Source organism: Medicago truncatula, chromosome 4 (assembly GCF_003473485.1).
Source record: "Medicago truncatula cultivar Jemalong A17 chromosome 4, MtrunA17r5.0-ANR, whole genome shotgun sequence".
NCBI classification, from domain to species: Eukaryota; Viridiplantae; Streptophyta; class Magnoliopsida; order Fabales; family Fabaceae; genus Medicago; species Medicago truncatula.
In genome coordinates, this window is record NC_053045.1 from 33,651,825 (window position 1) to 33,669,756 (window position 17,932).

At 31.6% G+C, this 17,932-nt stretch overlaps 2 protein-coding genes across 14 annotated transcripts; one reads left to right on the forward strand and one right to left on the reverse strand.

Annotated features, from left to right (window-relative positions):
* Nucleotides 1-3,326: 3,326 nt before the first annotated feature.
* LOC11422047 (uncharacterized) lies at nucleotides 3,327-9,164 on the reverse strand. The gene is made up of 2 exons (XM_024780624.1): nucleotides 8,891-9,164; nucleotides 3,327-3,379 (listed from the first exon to the last, which is right to left on the reverse strand). Exons 1-2 carry the CDS (start codon nucleotides 9,162-9,164, stop codon nucleotides 3,327-3,329), a joined length of 327 nt encoding a protein of 108 aa, XP_024636392.1.
* LOC11415975 (U11/U12 small nuclear ribonucleoprotein 59 kDa protein) lies at nucleotides 8,104-14,252 on the forward strand. Of its 13 annotated transcripts, none has more exons than XM_024782185.2 (11): nucleotides 8,320-8,434; nucleotides 8,557-8,663; nucleotides 8,743-8,838; nucleotides 10,581-10,802; nucleotides 11,005-11,344; nucleotides 11,440-11,523; nucleotides 12,112-12,177; nucleotides 12,508-12,580; nucleotides 13,056-13,441; nucleotides 13,670-13,710; nucleotides 13,835-14,252. In XM_024782185.2, the coding sequence occupies exons 4-11, from the start codon at nucleotides 10,627-10,629 to the stop codon at nucleotides 13,914-13,916; spliced, it is 1,248 nt and encodes a 415-aa protein (XP_024637953.1). In that variant the 5' UTR covers nucleotides 8,320-8,434; nucleotides 8,557-8,663; nucleotides 8,743-8,838; nucleotides 10,581-10,626; the 3' UTR covers nucleotides 13,917-14,252. The 13 variants fall into 13 exon arrangements, with proteins under 13 accessions (XP_003606813.1, XP_024637961.1, XP_024637953.1 ...); XM_039833309.1 differs by having other exon boundaries at nucleotides 8,557-8,659; XM_039833308.1 differs by having other exon boundaries at nucleotides 8,577-8,663.
* The last annotated feature ends 3,680 nt before the right edge of the window (nucleotides 14,253-17,932 follow it).

Sequence of the window (17,932 nt, forward strand, 5' to 3'; positions counted from 1 at the left end):
ACCTATGTTTGATCTTTTTCAAAAAGAATATGATAAATACTCTGCAGCTTACATAAAAAAAGTAAAAGAAGGTGAAACTACTCATGAATATTTGATTGGTATGCATAAGGAGGATCAAGAGTTCAAAGTTTTGTTTGATCCTTCCATTGACATGATTTCGTGCAGCTGTAAAAAGTTTGAAAGTTTTGGCATTTAGTGTTGTCATGCAATCAAGGTTCTTGATGTGAAAGATATCAAATCAATCCCTAACCAATATATTTTGAAAAGGTGGACAAGGGAAGCAAAGATTGGATGTGTTAAAGATACACATGGAAGAAATGTCCAAGAAGATGTTAATCTTGATAGCGCACAATGGTATAGAGAGGTTTGTCCTAAATTAGTGAGAATAGCTACAAGCGTGTCTGATTGTAAGGAAGCACGTATCTTTGTAGAGAATGCTATTAGGGAGTTGAGTAAGCAAGTTTATGACATTAGCGGTAAGAACTTGGGATTGGAAACAGACAATGATAATCCATAAGTCAATCGCGATAATCCGCAAGTAAATCATGATAATCCGCAAGTCAATAATGACATTTGCAGCTTGTATGTTTTAATTTGTTCAATTAAGCAATTTGTGTTTTAACTTATCAAGTTAAATTTAATTGTGTATACTTTTACATAGGAAACTATTGTTCCAAATAACATATCTGGTGTGTCAAGTCTACAACCACTTCATTTTGTTCCAAATAATCATGGTTATGGGCTGAAGGTAATTTCACTTACAACTTGGATGTTCTAATTTGATCAACTAAGCAATTTGCGTTTTATATTCTCAAGTTAATGTTACTTATGTATTATTGCTTTTACATAGGAAACTATTGTTCCAAATAACATATTTGGTGTGCCAAGTCCACAACCATTTCACTTTGTTCCAAACATTCATGGCTATGGACTAAAGGTAATTTCAGTTGCGGTTTCTATGTTTTTAACTTGTTCCATTAATAAATCTCTATGTTTTAACATCTCAAGTTAAATTTAATTGTGTACTGCTTTTACATCGGAAAATGTTGTTCCAAATAACATGTTTGCTGTGTCGAGTTCAGAACCGATTGTGTCGAGTTCACAACCACTTCAATTTGTTTCAAATACTCATGGTTTTATTAGCCTATTAATGGTAAGTTTTCTGTTTTCATTGTTGTATTTTAACATTTATATCCTATTAGAATTCTTTTAAAAATTGTTTATACTTTGTCAATAATATAGGATGCACATAATGATACTTATCTCCAATCGTTAAGTGGAGACTTCCACCAAGTTTCAAATCACAAGTCATAATGGCCTCCTCAAGCGCAACAGGATCGGGAGAGTTGATCGCAAAACCTCAGATTTTGTTATAGTGATTTCTTACTAGTAGCTAATTTAACAAACTATTGTGTATCTGGATTTGTTTGTACGCTCCACTAGTTTATTTGCCTTTTATTTTGGTGGATTAGTCTATAATTTTGTGAGACATTGGTGAAAATTGTAGTAGCTTTGGTGGCAGTAATATTGACAGGTTCACAACCATATCAGATGTGAGACATTATATGTGATGTTTTTCTGCACTATTCTAGCAGTGCACAACCATATAAGAAATTATGTGTTGTTTTTCTGCACTATTCTAGTAGCAGTTTTATTGTAGCAGCATGTACAAATGCTATTTTAAACTGTTAACAAGCAGAGAAATATTGCATTGATCACAAGTACAAGCTACAAATAATTATATTCCATTAATCGAAATCTCGAAGTACAAGATCTTAAGAACACACGTTAAAACCATAACTATAAATCTATAATTTTACATTGATGTACAAAGCCCCTAATACAAGCTAATAGCTCTTCCTCTTTTATTGCCAAAAGAACAATTACAAGACCCCAATGCAAAGGCAATTACAGGGTCTGCCTAAAACAAAGCTATAAAAGTACATGGGATCAAACATAACCAAACTGCAGCCAAAAACAGACATAGTAGTTGCTGTTAACATCCATGCATAGTTTTAAAACTCGGACCGGTCGTCGACTCGGTAAGGGTGCTGGGTCACTGGTTCATTGGTTGAACCACTGGGTCATTGGTTGAACCGCACAACTGAATCGGATTGAACCGGATGACTCGATCATATGACTCGGTTCTTATAAATAAGTTTAACCGTGTGAGTCGATCTCTAAAAATTACAAAAAATTCAAGACACGCATAATTTTACAAACTCATTCTTCAAATTAAACTACATGATTAATATTTTAAAAAAAACATCTCTTCATTTAATCAGATTAAACTAACTTACTCATCTCAAAAATATTTATAAATCGTTCATAACACTAACTTTTCTTACAACAAACACTAATTAAAAGTATAATATTCAAGTCATGAAAAACTAAAATATAACAAATTATTTTAAAAAAATTAAATATCAAAAATATATCAATGCTTTCTATTAATTTCTTCACATTCCTTAAAAAAAAAATTAATTTCTACACATGAGCTTTGTTATACCTCTACCAACTACTAAGCAAGCACCATTATACCTGTGGTATTCGTGTCATAAATTTGGGCTTATTTGAGAGGCCCATTATACCAATCACTACTAAGCACCAACAGGCAACAACAAACCCTAATAGTAGCAATACTAACAGCAGCCGTCAGATTCATTCATTTCTTTTCTCAATGCTTCAGCTTCTCCTCCTTCTTATCTGAGATTTGTTTTTCTCTTCCATCTTCATAGTTGAATAAAGTGCTATTCTCGCTCTCTCTCTTACTGTGATGCAAAACTGCAGCTTTCTCTAACTCAGATTTTTCTACCAAACACAGATCTGCAGCTTTCTGTCAGCGTTTTTTCACTCTTTGGACAAAAAACCGGTCTGATTTAAAAACCACCGAGTCACCGGTTTGACAGGAAACCGGCCGGTTCATACCGGTTCGTCACGGTTCAATTGCATATCCGATCCAACTATCTGCTCGAACCGGTCATGTTACCGGTTCCTGGTTGGACCGGTCCGACCGGCCGGTCCGGTCCGAGTTTTAAAACTATGCATCCATGACAATCTACTTCAATTGAAAACAGAAAGAAAAAAAAAACAGAAGCTGTTAACAGCCATGACCATCTACTACTGTTAGCAGACATAACAGTTGAAAACAGAAGAAAAAAAAAACGAACCAAAACCCCTTAAACAAAACCCCTCCAAACTATCTACTTCAGTACTTAAGCATTCCCGAGCATTCCAACACCATTCATAATACAAACTCGATCTGAATTTTAATCTTTTCGACCTCAAACGTCTCGTTATTGGTCAGACCATAATCTAAGCAACTGTCATAGTTTCCAAGCAACTAATTGATATTCAAGCCAGCCAGAGGTAGATAAACCTGAAATTAAATTGATAATCAATAAGTCAGAATCAACAAGAAATTAATTAATCATGGTGAAAGGAAAATGGAAGCAAACTGAAAAGAAAATTGACCTAGGAAGGGGGTGGTCGCTACTTTCAATTTCCCGTCGTGAATCACGGTTGCAAACGACGGTGGTGTGGAGACCAAAATCATGGAGTTGCGATTAGTGGGGATTGGTCGAACAAGTAAGATTGAGGTGGGTTTTGTGAGGAAGAAAGGTGAAAACGGGAGATAAGCCCAAACCAACCGAAAAACTAAAGAGATATAAAGCCAAAAGGCAAAACGACAAGCCATTATTGTGTTTTAATTCCAATCCATTTGATCTATCCTTATAATAAATGAACGGCTTAGATCTGTCACAGAGAGAACTGGAGAAAAATTACACTGGAGACAATCTGTTCCCCAATAATAATAAGCATATAATTCTTTAAAAGAATTTAATACATAACGACATCTATTCATCATTAGTAAAACTAATAAACAATAATTTAAGTAAGAATATTTATCAACACAATGCAACAACAAATCATCATTAACAATGGTTCTCATAATTCCAACTATAAATCATCAATTAACTTTACTCAACAGCAACAATTCATCAAATGCAATATGTATGTGGTACCATCAGAGCATCAAGCTTTCTTCGTTTAAAATCAACAGAGAATCAAGCCCTCAACTTTAATATGAATGAATATACATTCCAGAGCATCAAGCCCTCAACTTTAATGATTATGCATGGACTCAGCAACAAATGCAACAACAATCAACAACTTCAACGACATCGACAACAACTTACAACTTTAACGACATTGACGACAACAACGACAACGACTTTGCATCATAATATCATAATTCATCAACATATACATTTATATAGTAATTCAACATCATATAACATCATATTCATCAACATATACATTCCTATAATAATTCAACATCATATAACATCACATTCATCAACATATACATTACTATAATAATTCATCAATTACGAACAACATCATATTCATCAACGTATACATTCATATAATAATTCAACATCATATAAGATATTCATCAACATATACATTCATATAATAATTCATCAATCATGAACAACATCATATTCATCAACGTATACACCCATATAATAATTTAACAACATATTCATCAACATATACATTCATATAATAATTCATCAATCATAAACAACATCATATAACATCATATTCTTCAACATATACATTCATATAGATATTAAATCATCCAACAAAGATATTCACATCAAACCAAGTTAGATCTATCACAACATAGGTTAAATATTCTTAAACACCGTAATTGAACTCGTAGTACACAAGCTTTGAGGTTTGAAGACAACCCATAAGTTTTGGGTTGACTTAGAAATAGTTATGCGGAACTTTCATAAAATTTCACTAAGACCTCCTTGGAGTATTTTCATCATAACTCAAAAATCAAAAATCATTTTCAAGTCGAACCAAAGTCAATGGAAAGCTAACACAATTATCTACAACTTTCATATTTACACCAAAGGCCAATTCAAAACATAAACGTGTCAAAAAAACGCAAGAACATGAAAGAGGACGTGCTGTCAGAGAGCAACTCGGGAAAACCCAATTTTTTCACCCCAAAATCCCAATTTTGACTTCCCAATGCCCAAATTTGATTCCAAAACTTGTCTAACTATTTCTATACATGATAAAGCACTCAAAACCATATAAAACTTGACCAAAAACATTATTTTAGAAAATCATCAATTATCAAAAACAACATCTACAAAAACAACATCAATCAGAAGTGAATTCATCAACAACAACATTATACTTCACCAATTTAATCCACAATAATCACTTTATACAAATAGGCACTTATGGGTAGAAGTAGAAAAATAGATTATACAAAAGATTATGAATGAAATCTAACCCTAATTTCTATAACATCAAAACTAACAACAACTACAATGTTAAACCCTTTTTCAGAATTATACAACTCATTATTAGAGAAAGCTAGTCCCACCATTACCTTAGATTAGATGATCAGACTCTACAAGATTGCTCCTCTTCTCACAAGATTCTTCTCTTCTCTGACTTCTCACTTTCTCCATTTTTCTCCCAAAAGCAGTTTCTACGTATTCTCTATTCTGACTTTCTAACCTTTCTTTTTATAAACCTAACACATTCTCCCTTATTTCTATTATGCCCCTCAACCTCAATATTTGATTTTAATATATATATATATATATATATATATATATATTTCTACACCAATTAACGTAATATTTCTACACCAAATAACATAATATTTCTACACCAGATAATGTAATATTTTTATGAATGTTTTAATGATAACAAACCTTATGGAATAAACACTAAGTTTTATGAATGGTGATCTACTAATGTTTGCACTTAAGTCTTTTCACAAAAGTTGACAAGAAAGAAGTCTCTTACAAGTGCATATATATACTCATTGGAAGAATATCAATACATTACTATCACAAGCTCAAAGAAAATATAAAAAGAATATTGTTTGAATCAAATAAGTGTTGATTGAAGATTTAACAAGAAGATAAATTTTATGATCAATTGACACATCCTCGTCACCACATAGTTTTCATCAAAGCCTTAAAGATTCGAGGAATAAATGATTAAAATTTGATAGGAATTATCTTCAAATAGCTTCTAAAAAGGGTTTAAGGAAAAGGTACAAAGTTTCATTCAAAAGAATGATCGAATGTACCTTCATGATTACATGCATACCTAAACTAAAACATCTCAAAGATACTCAATGGAAAGAAACATTGTGTGCAATCGCCAACATGAACTATGAGATAAATTGTACCATCAACAAAATAATTAAAGGTTAATTAACCGAGAATGTATTGTCATCCATATAGAAGAGAACATTATCAACTCCGATGAAAGAATGTTCTCATGATGAGGATGCATATTACACCTGAAATTATTCTCATTATTTTATCAAAATGATTAGAATCAACTTTAAAGAGAAATCAATTCATTAATGAATTATTTATTAAGTCATTCATTTATGATATTGATCGGAGAATGATCAAAGAAGAAAATTCATGATCATATGCTTTGAGATTCTATCATAATATACTTATGATGGTCCAAAAATCCTATATCACTATTCAAGATATGATTTGGAGAACAGAAATCAATCAAAGGAATTTTGACTTTGAGAAAGGTTTCTCATGTTCCTACAAATATCATTTTGGTCATACAAAATGAAGAAAACATCCTCATTTGATGTTTTAAAAGATAACAAAAATATTACAATTATTATTTTGTTATCTACTAGTGTGTTTTGTGAGAAATGTTTCATGAGAATGTTATTGTTAAAGAGAAGAACATTCTAAGATTACAAGTGAAGTTGAAAACATCCTTATCAAAGCAAATAAGCAAAAGGACATAGATGAACTTTGTGGTACAAATCCAAGAACAAAATATTCCCTATGTCTCACCAAAAGAAGATACTTTGATATATGACATAAATGAAAAGAATATCACATGATTACATAAAGGCTGTGAATTTAAAGAAATATTGAAAAAGCACGTGCCTTAAAGAAAGAAGAAAAATAGTTTTACAAAGAAAGAATGTTCTTGAGAACATTCCGGTAAAACTACAAAGGAATAAGGATGATGTCATTATGTCCCATCCATTTAACACAAGATCACTGAATTATTACATCATGTGTTCTTAAAGAAAGAAGAAAAATTGTTTTACAAAGAAAAAATATTCTCAAGAGATAAGGATGACATCATTATGTTCCATCCATTTACAACTAATCATAGCTGTATTATTACAACCTCATGTGGGTTGTCTCAATAGGCTTGGAAAGAAGAGAATGTTCTTCAGAACATTTTTCACTTGGAATAACACATTTTTTTGCAACTTTGCGAATCAAGCAACAAAGCAAATGCACATGGGTTGTTTTGGAACGTACAAACAACAGTTGTATGTTTATGTATATTTCAAGTGAGCTTCAACGAATCCAACCATCTATAAATATAGCAACATATCAAGGCAATTGACAAGAGCTTAGAGTACAAAATAATTCAATATCTCTCTCACGTGAATATTTTGCATAATTCATGTTCAATGTCTTTCAATATGAATATTTTTTTCTCGTCCCTTTATTACTTTATTTATTTTAGTCATATATTCCAGAATTCTCTAGTCCTTTTATTTACTTTATTTTAAATATACAATCTGAAATTTTCTGATCCTTTTATTTTTAATTAACATATATTTTTATTTGTTTAACTCTTACCAAGAACTTTCTTGAGTATATAAACTTATTTAAGTTTGAGGAATAATTTTTAAAAGGGTCATAATTCAAACCCCCTTTCCACTATCACCTTCATCATTGTTATTTCCACTTCCTCCAAAGACATAATTAAATAATCCACAACTTCTTGGTGATTTTATTTTTGGTAGTTATATGAAGAATTTGTTGATGAGTCATGATTGTAATTCACCAACAAAATATACAATCAAAGTTCTAACATCAAAGTCCCAATTTTTTCTCTAAAGTTTCATCTAGTATTTGTTACCTAAATACTCAAATTAAGAGTGTCAATTTAAAATTAACTTGAACATAATAAATAAGAGATTTTTTTTTATCCCTACCAACTGAGCATATATTATGCATTATCCTCAGACTTTGCATATATTATGCATTATCTTAGCAACCGAGCTAAACTCACGGTATACTTAATTAATAAATAAGGGCTTCACCAGAATCGCAAAGCTGAAGAAAGAGAGTGAAGCAAGAAACGGCAACACCAGAATCGCAAATCGCAAATCGCAAGCAGGAAGAGAAGTAAGTAAAAAAGATAAGATTCAGATTCCTTCTTCTCCTGTTCTTATATTCTTGTGCTTTTTTTTTTTAATATTAGATTCGATTCCTTTTCTCCTGTGATTTTTGTTCTCGGCGTGAAAAGGTACCGTTTTGTAACGGCCGCAATCCCGGTACCGGTCCTTTTTTCGAAACCTTGGGTAAGATTTATTATGGTAAGCTTTTGACGCATTTTTAGTGTAGTTTAAGATTGAGTTACTTCGTTTCCGTCCCGTTTCTAGCGTGAGTTTTGGATATTTCCCACACTATTTGTTGAAGGATATACATACTGATACAGTTAATCTCAATCACACTAAGGCAATGCCAGCTCACCACAATGATGTTGGTTCTGTTATGTCAGATTCGTTATCAGAGAGAGAGTTGTCCACTATATTTTCTTAGTGAGTAAGTACACTTTATTGAGTGATGGTAAAGGGTCTAGCAATGAAATCTTTGTTCTTACTATTGATAAATTGTCATTCAGGCCAGTCAAGAATTGCATAATCTGCTCCTCTAATCTAAATGAACATGCATTTCTCATACCAGCACACACATCGTCGTCTAGGGCAAGTGCAAACAGGTATAGGTCGATATGATTCTAATTCTTGCCACAATTTTTTTTTTTAATTCACCAAAGTAATCAGTTACAGTTTTGGATTCTTGCCTGAGTTTTGGATTCTCAGCTTTAGAGAATTGTTCTTTCAGATCGCACCACACATCAACAACGTTCTCAAAGAACACAATACCTTGTGCGATTGAATCTGAAACTGAGTTCATTATCCAAGAGTGAACAAGGTTGTTGCATCGTTCCCATTCCTTCTGATTGAGATCATCTTCATCAGGGACTTCCATTCTTCCATCAACAAACGAAAACTTGTTCCGCCAATCGCTCAACGCATCCCACATGCCCAAGCATGGCAATTATCCTTAGTCAATTTGGTGGAAACAGAAACAGTGTTGGGACCATCACCGGGATGAACGTAGTAGATCGAATCGGTATCTGGTTGCGGATTCGAGGTTGAAGCAACTGTTCGACCCTTGATTGAAGAAATTCAGTGATTGATTGAAGAATCAAGAAGAAATTGATTCTTAATTGAAGAAATTTGACACTTGATTGAAGAAAATCAACGACTGATTGAAGGAAAACAGCGATTGATTGATGAATCAAGAAAAAAAAGGAATTTCGGAAGCAAAGCAGGATAGAACCTGCTCGGATATCTCAATCCTATTCACGTTTAGCCTGCATTAATGCCACTGATGAAAGTTATGAATTTAACTTCCTGAAATTTATAATCTAGAGAAAAAGAAAGGAATTTTTTTTTATTTTTAAATGAAACCAATTTCATTAAACCGGTTGAGGCAATAAATCAAAAGCCACAACCGTCGAAATACAAGATGGAGTTTCTTCAATCCAAACAAAGTCCGAATTGGATCCAAACAAAGTCCGAATTGGATGAAAGAGCAAATTTTGCTAAGTAATGCGCAGCTTGGTTAGCCACACGCCTAACATGAGCAAAGCTAATTGAATTAAAGCTAGGACTTAGTTTGATGCACTCATTTACAATTGTTCCTAAATAGGTTGATACATGAAACTCGTCTTCAATTGCCGTAATCACATTCCTTGAATCTGACTCTGCCTGTACATTCAAGAATAATAGATCCTTTGCAAACTGTAAGCCTTTCAACAATGCCATTGCTTCTGCAACATCGGAGTCGGGTAGAATCGGCATATACCAACAACCCGCTGCTGCCACAGACCCATCAGCATCTCTTATCACCGCTGAGAGGCCCCATTTTTCATTCTCCGAAGGGCCCACAACGTCAACATTAAGTTTGTAGGATCCTGTAGTCGGAAGACACCATCTGATGTTACTGTTTGGAAGTGATACCTATTGGTTTTGCATCTGCAAAATTTGAAATTCTGCACTATTGTAGCAGTGTACAGTTTTAAGGCATTATTGTAGCAACTGACAGCACAAGGAATATCACTCCCCTCAAAGCATCTCTTGTTTATAATCCACCAAATTTGATTACATGTAGATAACACCAATTGAATCACATCATCGTCTTCATTGCAAATTATTTGTTCCAACCATTCAATTAAGGACATCACAACGTTGTTAGTGTAGCCAAATCTCACACCTAATTTTGATGCAAACCACACTGTTTTTACCCACTCACAATGCATAAATAAAGATTTGCTTAAATGCAGATTTTGCGGATTTTAATATATGTTAATATTTCCACTTTTTGTTTCGATAAATCAATTGTATTTATTCTTTTATTGTTTAGTGGTATTGACTCTTTTCCTTATTCTTGTAGTTTTGTTTTTCAGGATACCTGATTTACACTGTACACATTGCTATCAATGAATCCAGTTCCTTTTCAGTCTGCACCTCCGCCACCACCACAACTTTTTCTTGAACCTATGCAGCTTCCAATATTACCACCCGAACCACCAAAGTCAAGTTCCTTTTGGGAGACCAGAAATGTCTGTGATTGGTTCAGGGAATTGCAAGATACTCTAAATCTTGCAAAGGGAATGTATGTTGTTCTTATTTCAACTCAGTACATGTTTTTTTGTTTAAACTGTAATCTATCCACGTAAAAGTTGCTTTTCAGCTTAAATCTCTCTCGGTTAAATTATGATTGAAAGCTTTTATCAGCACAAAATAAGCCAGTATAATCACTCATTGTGTTTGGTACATGCTATTTGATAATTGATAGTTTGATGTACTTTATGTAGGCAAAAGGAACTAGAGATGTTGAAGACGATCAAAGAGAGTAAAGGGCCTTTAGAAGATGTAACTCATGGCTCAAACGAAAATCTTTTAAGTTTTATGAAATGTCTAAAGGACAGAGGGGTTAGTATAGAAACCCAAGAAGCAATGGCTGTTGAAGAAGCAAATTCTTTAATGTTAAAACTAAAAGCTCAGCTTGAGCCATTCAGATATGTTGCGGATGAAGCAAGTCCATGGGAAGAGAAATCAGCAGTGGCCAAGTTTACGAATAAAGTGCATAAGTCTAAACGGAATAAACTCTGGAGGAAGAAAAAAAGGAAGCGTATTGCAGAAATGCTGGCAAAGGTCACTTTGCTTTGCGAGACTTTTTCTTTCCTCTTTATTGTAGCTATTGTCTAAAACTGATGACTTTTATTTGGTTGCTTTGTTAAAAACTCTAGGAGCACGAGCAATTTGATCAAATTGACCGAGAGGCTGATGAATGGAGGGCTAGGGAGATTGCCAAGGAAATTGCAAGTATCAAGGTATTGAAATTTTGCAATCTAAGCCTACATTTATATTGACTGTTATTGATAATTGTTTTTGCCAAAGGCTATCTGAAAGATTATGTCAACACTGTTTTCAATTTTTGTCCAACGAATAAGTTTACAAATTCAGATATACAAATACTGTCTCTGACATTTTTCAAGATTCGGTGCTTAAATAAACCTGATTGATTAGTCAATTATGCTAAACTTGGAGTTGGAGGTCCTGGGTTCCAACCCAGACGAATGAGAAAAAAACTAATCTAACCACCAATTATTAACATTTGCCATTCAAAAAAGTGCACATATTATTCCTGATAAAGAGTGGAGCTGGTTGAAAGGCTTTAGTTCACTATAATTCCAATTAATCATCTCTACAAATTGCTTCATATTACTTGTTGTGCCATTTTCTTAATTATTTCAAACTTTTGGTCACTGTTTTCTTTACTGTCTCCATAGAGGGAAATGGGGAAGGGTCGTTCTAATTTATCATGTTCAGGATTTTGCTTACAGATATATTAGTAATTTAGCCGTTAAATCAGTTTGCAATACAAGTCTTAGTAAAGTCTGAAACATGTCTATATGCAGGTAAAAAAGATGAACGAAATTGGAGAGCTTAAAGTCAAAGAAGAGAAGAAGAAATTAGAGTCTGAGGTAAATTTATTTCCTTTTGTTTTGCCTTTGGGGTTGCAGGGTACTTCTGGTACTCTAGCACTTTTGTACTCTTGACTTTATTTTGTTTATATATATTATTTTGCTATTTTATAAAAAAAGAGTCAGAGGTAAATTTTTGTACAAGTGATGGTAAATCATTTCTATTTTATGGTTTCCGTGAACTCTGAAGAACTTGATCATATATTCTGTTCCTATCTACCATATGGATATAGCTATACATTTCTTTAGTCGATATCAATCACAACAATCTATATTTTATCATTTTGTGTATCAACTGATGTGATTCTCTTGCATTTTGTTATATCACAGCTCGAGTTGCTCTTGATGGAGGAGAAACTTAAAGAATTACGCTCCATAAGGATACAAAAGTTGAAAAAACAAGGTATATATAGAAGAAAATCACTCTGCTTCTAGTTAGTTGTATTGTGATTATATAGCATATTATTTACTAGATTTTTATTGTTTTGCTTGGTTTTGTTTTCTTCTCCCTTGTTGCCACATTTATCTTTTGTACTTCTTATAATAGTTTGTTACCTTAAATTCATAGTTCCGATTCTGAATGCAGGTTTATGGTTGATCATATTTGTGATGTGCATGTTTGAGTTCAAGTTCCAATGTTTGGCATTTTGATTATAGCTGAATAACTATTCATTTTATAAATGTATCATGAGAAATACCTTTACAAAATTTAGTAATTATCAACTAGAAACCATACATTTTTAATTTGATGGTGTCATTTACTTTTTTAATTGAATTGTTTTAGTTCTTGTTCAAAAAAATTGAATTGTTTTAGTAAGTTTACAATTTAAGTATGCAGAAATTTATAATATTCATATATGTAAGTTTCATCTACGCAGGCCATTTTCTCCCAGAGGAAGATGATAAATTTTTTGAGAGAGTTCAGGCTGCAGTGGAAGAAGAGGAGCGTGAAGCTTTGGCTGCAGCTGAAACAGATGCTGCTAAAGATGCAATTGCAACTGCCGAGGAATCCAGGAAAGCCATGCAGAACCAAGGGAAACTTTCGAAAGAAAGCAATGATGAAAGTCAGATTAAGGAGAACAACGGGCAAATAGTCCATAGTGTAACCGAAGAGGGATTAGATGCAACTGATGAGAAGAAATCTAGTAACATAGCATCTGAAGGACAGAACTATGGAGGAGCTTATGATCCTTTGGCCAATTTACCGATTGAGTTCTATCATTATTATCATGGAAGCAACAATGACATGGGCACATTGATCGAGGTAATTTTAACTACTTTTTTTAATCAAGTTCTGCATCTTTTGCTAAGAATTCATATTGGTGGCACGTAACTGTGCATGAAGGCAGTTTTACTTGACTTTTATTTTGAGTAACAGATATACTTAACTGATGCGCCGCTTTTATTATTGTTATTATTACTATTATTAGTTCAAAGTTCAATTACATGTTCTTCCTAAGTCCATTATTGACTGCTGAATAATCTCATGCAGGTTAGAAGAGGATGGGATGCATATATCCGACCAGGAGGAAGGTAAAAAAAAAAATTAAACTTCTTACGCTGAGATTTTATTTTCAGAGTTAGTGTGAAAAATGTAAAATAAAATATTCGAGTATCTGATTTTATTCTTTTTCCTGTTCATTGTAACTTTGTGCAGTCGCATACCAGGACACTGGGTTCAGCCTCCTCCTCCAGCCAACGAGATATGGGCATCTTACTTGGTGAGGTCTAAAAGATAAGTTTGTAAAATCATCACCAGCATTGCATAAATATATCATCTGATATGTTTTGAAGGTTTGAACGGTTTTCCTGGCAAGCCCCGGTGTAAGCTTTTTGGCAGCATGTTTATATTTCTAATATAGAATTTCCATTGTGTAAAATTCCAGTGCTGATCGTCATTTTTTTAGGTTGATAATTATCATTGTTGAATGTACTAGGAAAGAAGGAAAATAATTTTGGAATGATGTTTCTAAATTATAGTTTATAATACTTGTGATTATGGATTAAATGAAATTTGTACAAGTCTTTTACTCTGCTCTTTATGCAGAAATGATAGTGATTTGGATTGAAGGATAGTTTTATTACTGTTATAAAACTAATTTAATTTTCTTCTTGTTATAGAAATCTTTCAGTTATAAACTAAACACCAATATTTTTTAATGTGTCCCAGAAAATGTAATGACAACCATTCCAAACTAGCATTTTTTTAACACAATTCAATGTAAATCTTTATAGAAATTAGTTACCACACGAAGCAGATTGGACTTTTCTAATTACACGTTTTTTTAACTATTACAACACACTGTAACTAATCCTTCAACAAAAAAACACAAACACAAACTGTAAACTAATGGTCATGGACAACTCTGCATGTGAAAGGTACAATCTGAAAAGTTGACAGTTTTTTAACTAGATGGAAATAAATAAGAGTAGTGTTATTTGAACAACCATATGAGACAACTTTTGTGATAACTTATTTTCTCTCTCTTTTCATTGGTCAAAAACAATAGAGAGAGAGAAAAAGAAAGAGGGGGAATAAGAGGATAATGTGAGTATGAGAGAGAAAGTTGTCAAAAAGTTGTGAGAAAATAGTTGTACAAATATCATTTCTCAATAAATAAAAGACTAATGTATTCTAAGAGTAAATGGGTAATCCATTCCTCGAAATTGTAGGTATCCGACAAATAAGTCTCTCTGTTAATTTGTATTTGTATCGTTAGAGATTATGGTTTGACGCGTTAACTAAATATGTAACCCTTTAATGTCAATTCCGCACTAATTACATAGCACACCGTAAACAAATTTCTTTATGTAATTTAGGTCTCTTAAGAACTAATCTATGTCTCCCAAGAACAAATCTGTCAGTAATAATTATTTCATACATAATTGTAATTACTTGAAAATTTGTTTCTGTGATGACCTGAATTTTATAGGTAAATTAGTCTCTAATGAACTAGTGTGTGTGTCATGGGTTTAAGGTGTAATGTGGACATCTTCAATTAACGCACGACATAATTGTCTTGAATGTCTAATTTTAAAATTTTGATGATGTAGTATTTGTTATTGTGCAATGTGACCATTTCAAATGACATTTTATAATTTTAGAGATGTATTTTTTTTTTTGAGGAATTTCAAATATGTATTCGTTAATTTGTAAAATGAGAGATTATTTTGACCGATATTTATAATCTTGAAGATTAATTTACCTATTCACTCATGTTCTAAATTGTTACAAGATTGGTACACGGTTTGTACCTTCAAAAGTCTATTTGTCGGGAACTAATTGGTTTGGGTGTTTATACTCTTCAAAATTAGATCAGAAAATTCAATTTGGTCAAACATATTTTCACCCTTATGTCTCTTTAACTTCACTAATAGTGGTTTAAATTTTGTAATTTGTACTTTATCATGCACAAAGTTTGTCGTTGTTGATTTATTAGTCGTTGTTGATAGGGATATCAAATTCGTTTTTAAATACTATAGTCTATTAAGAATAACATTAACATGTAAGACTCCTTTAAATTTTATATTTAGGCAAATCCATAGGGATATCAAATTCGTTTTTATATTACTAGTTTATACACTTCCAAATTCGCAAAATGCATACACTCATAAAGTATTCCACGTCGTTGGCAAGGAAAATTACATGACACAGGAAAGTTACATGAAAGAGTTTAAAATTAGTAATATCATGATTTTTCGATTCAATAAATCAGTAAGTAAGTATATGCTGTAAAAAAACAGTAATTATATACACACACGTACGGAATCTGTTAAACGTTACGTACAAGTTTACACATTGACAATATTTGTACTATTATTATCAATATTAAAATAAATTTACTTAAAAGTGACATTTGATATTTATTTCAACGAAATTATAATAAAATATTGTTATTATGATGATTCAAAAGGGAAAAGAAACACTTGACAATGAAAATGAATTTAAAAATATTATTTTAAAGGTTAATATTATACCTTTTTTTACAAGGTTAATAACTATGCCTAAAAATATTAGTATATAGCTTTATAATTGAGGTTCATTATTCAACAAAAAAAAAAAAATTGAAGTTCAATTTAAGAGTTACCAATAAACTTTTGGGCAGATACTTTTTGACCCACTCTTCCTGATTGTTTAAAATTTAAATAAATATCACTGTATCATATGAGTTTCATATACGACAATCAATTTATAAGAAAGAATTTATATGTATGTGTGTCTATGCGTACGTATGTGTGTGTAGGCTGTTTAGTATGAGATCCGATCTAAAAAATGATATCTTATCTTTCGATTCAACATTTAGACAATAAACCACCTTTTTTGACTCCAATAATTATCATTTTTAGATCAAAATTACAACAAATGTGAAAATAGAGACCAAAAGGTTTGATTTTAAAAATAGGATTATTTTTGTGGAGATTAAAAATGCAATTAATCCTAATAAAGATGAATTTCATTTTTTATTACTAATTTTTCAAAAAAAAAATCTTTTTTTATTACTAAAAAAATATAAAAAAAATGTTTATTTCTAGTTTATTAAATTGTATTCGTAAGTATACAAGATTCTCAAAAAATTGGTTAAGGAAGGAGAGACTCAATAATCCAGAGTTGGGTCGTGAAATATACATTTGACATGATCAAGAATAGTTTCAGCAAGAATTCAACTCGGGTTTTCCCAAACAATACGTTATTTGATAGAACTCATTAATCACTTGAGTTCATTCGGTTGGTTTGAGAAAGAGAAAAAATTACCATGAAGGGGAGAATAAATCAATGTGTAACACTTTGTAAACTCTCTCTTATATAATTTCCAAAAATAGTATAAATATTCACTAAACATTTTTTTTAATAGTAATTAGGAATTATACTTTTAATCTATATATTCCAGGAAAATTTGTTTCCAGAAATCAATTTAGTAAAACTTGAAACAAAAACCCTCCATATATAAAAAAAAAATGAATGTCAATTTTTGTTTAAAAACAAATTTTAAAAAATATTTTTATGCTTAGTATGATAATACAAAATTTATGGTTATTTTTCTAGGTAAAAGTAAAGGGTGCTAACTTGTGCCTTTTAAGACATATGTTAAGGATTCCGTAAATGATAAATATTTATTACTATAACACATTAATTTTCAATCTTTAAAAGATTAAATTGACACAATTTCCTAAACCAAATTTCCACTCTAGGTTCCTTAACATGTTCCTTAAGAACACAATTTATCATTTATCAAAAATAAATTACGATAGTATACTGTATACAAAGTTGATCATTGAAAAAAAACAGACCTGATCTCCTAAAAAATTCCTTTAGAAAATAGATATATTTTATGTATTCTAAAAAAAAAATATATATTTTATGCACGAATTTTTTGGATAATAATATTACGTGATCATTACATTAAAAAAAAGATGATTACGTGATAATTGGAATTTTTTAAAAGATTATAATTGGAACAGTGTATACATTCATGCTCCAAACATCATCGTGAAATCAGCATTTACATTTTTATTTTTGGTGAATGTCAGCATATACATTTTAGAACTTATAAATTTACTATTTTAATCAATAATATCTAGCATAAAAGAAAAAGAAACAAATATTCACTTAAAAAATGACGCAAGGCATCCACACTTTCAAACCATTATGATGCATTAAAAAAGTGAGATATTAAATATTTAAGCCGTATTCTTACACTTACTTTTGAGTTGATAAGGAGTTGATTCATACTATAAAATAATAATATGTTCAACT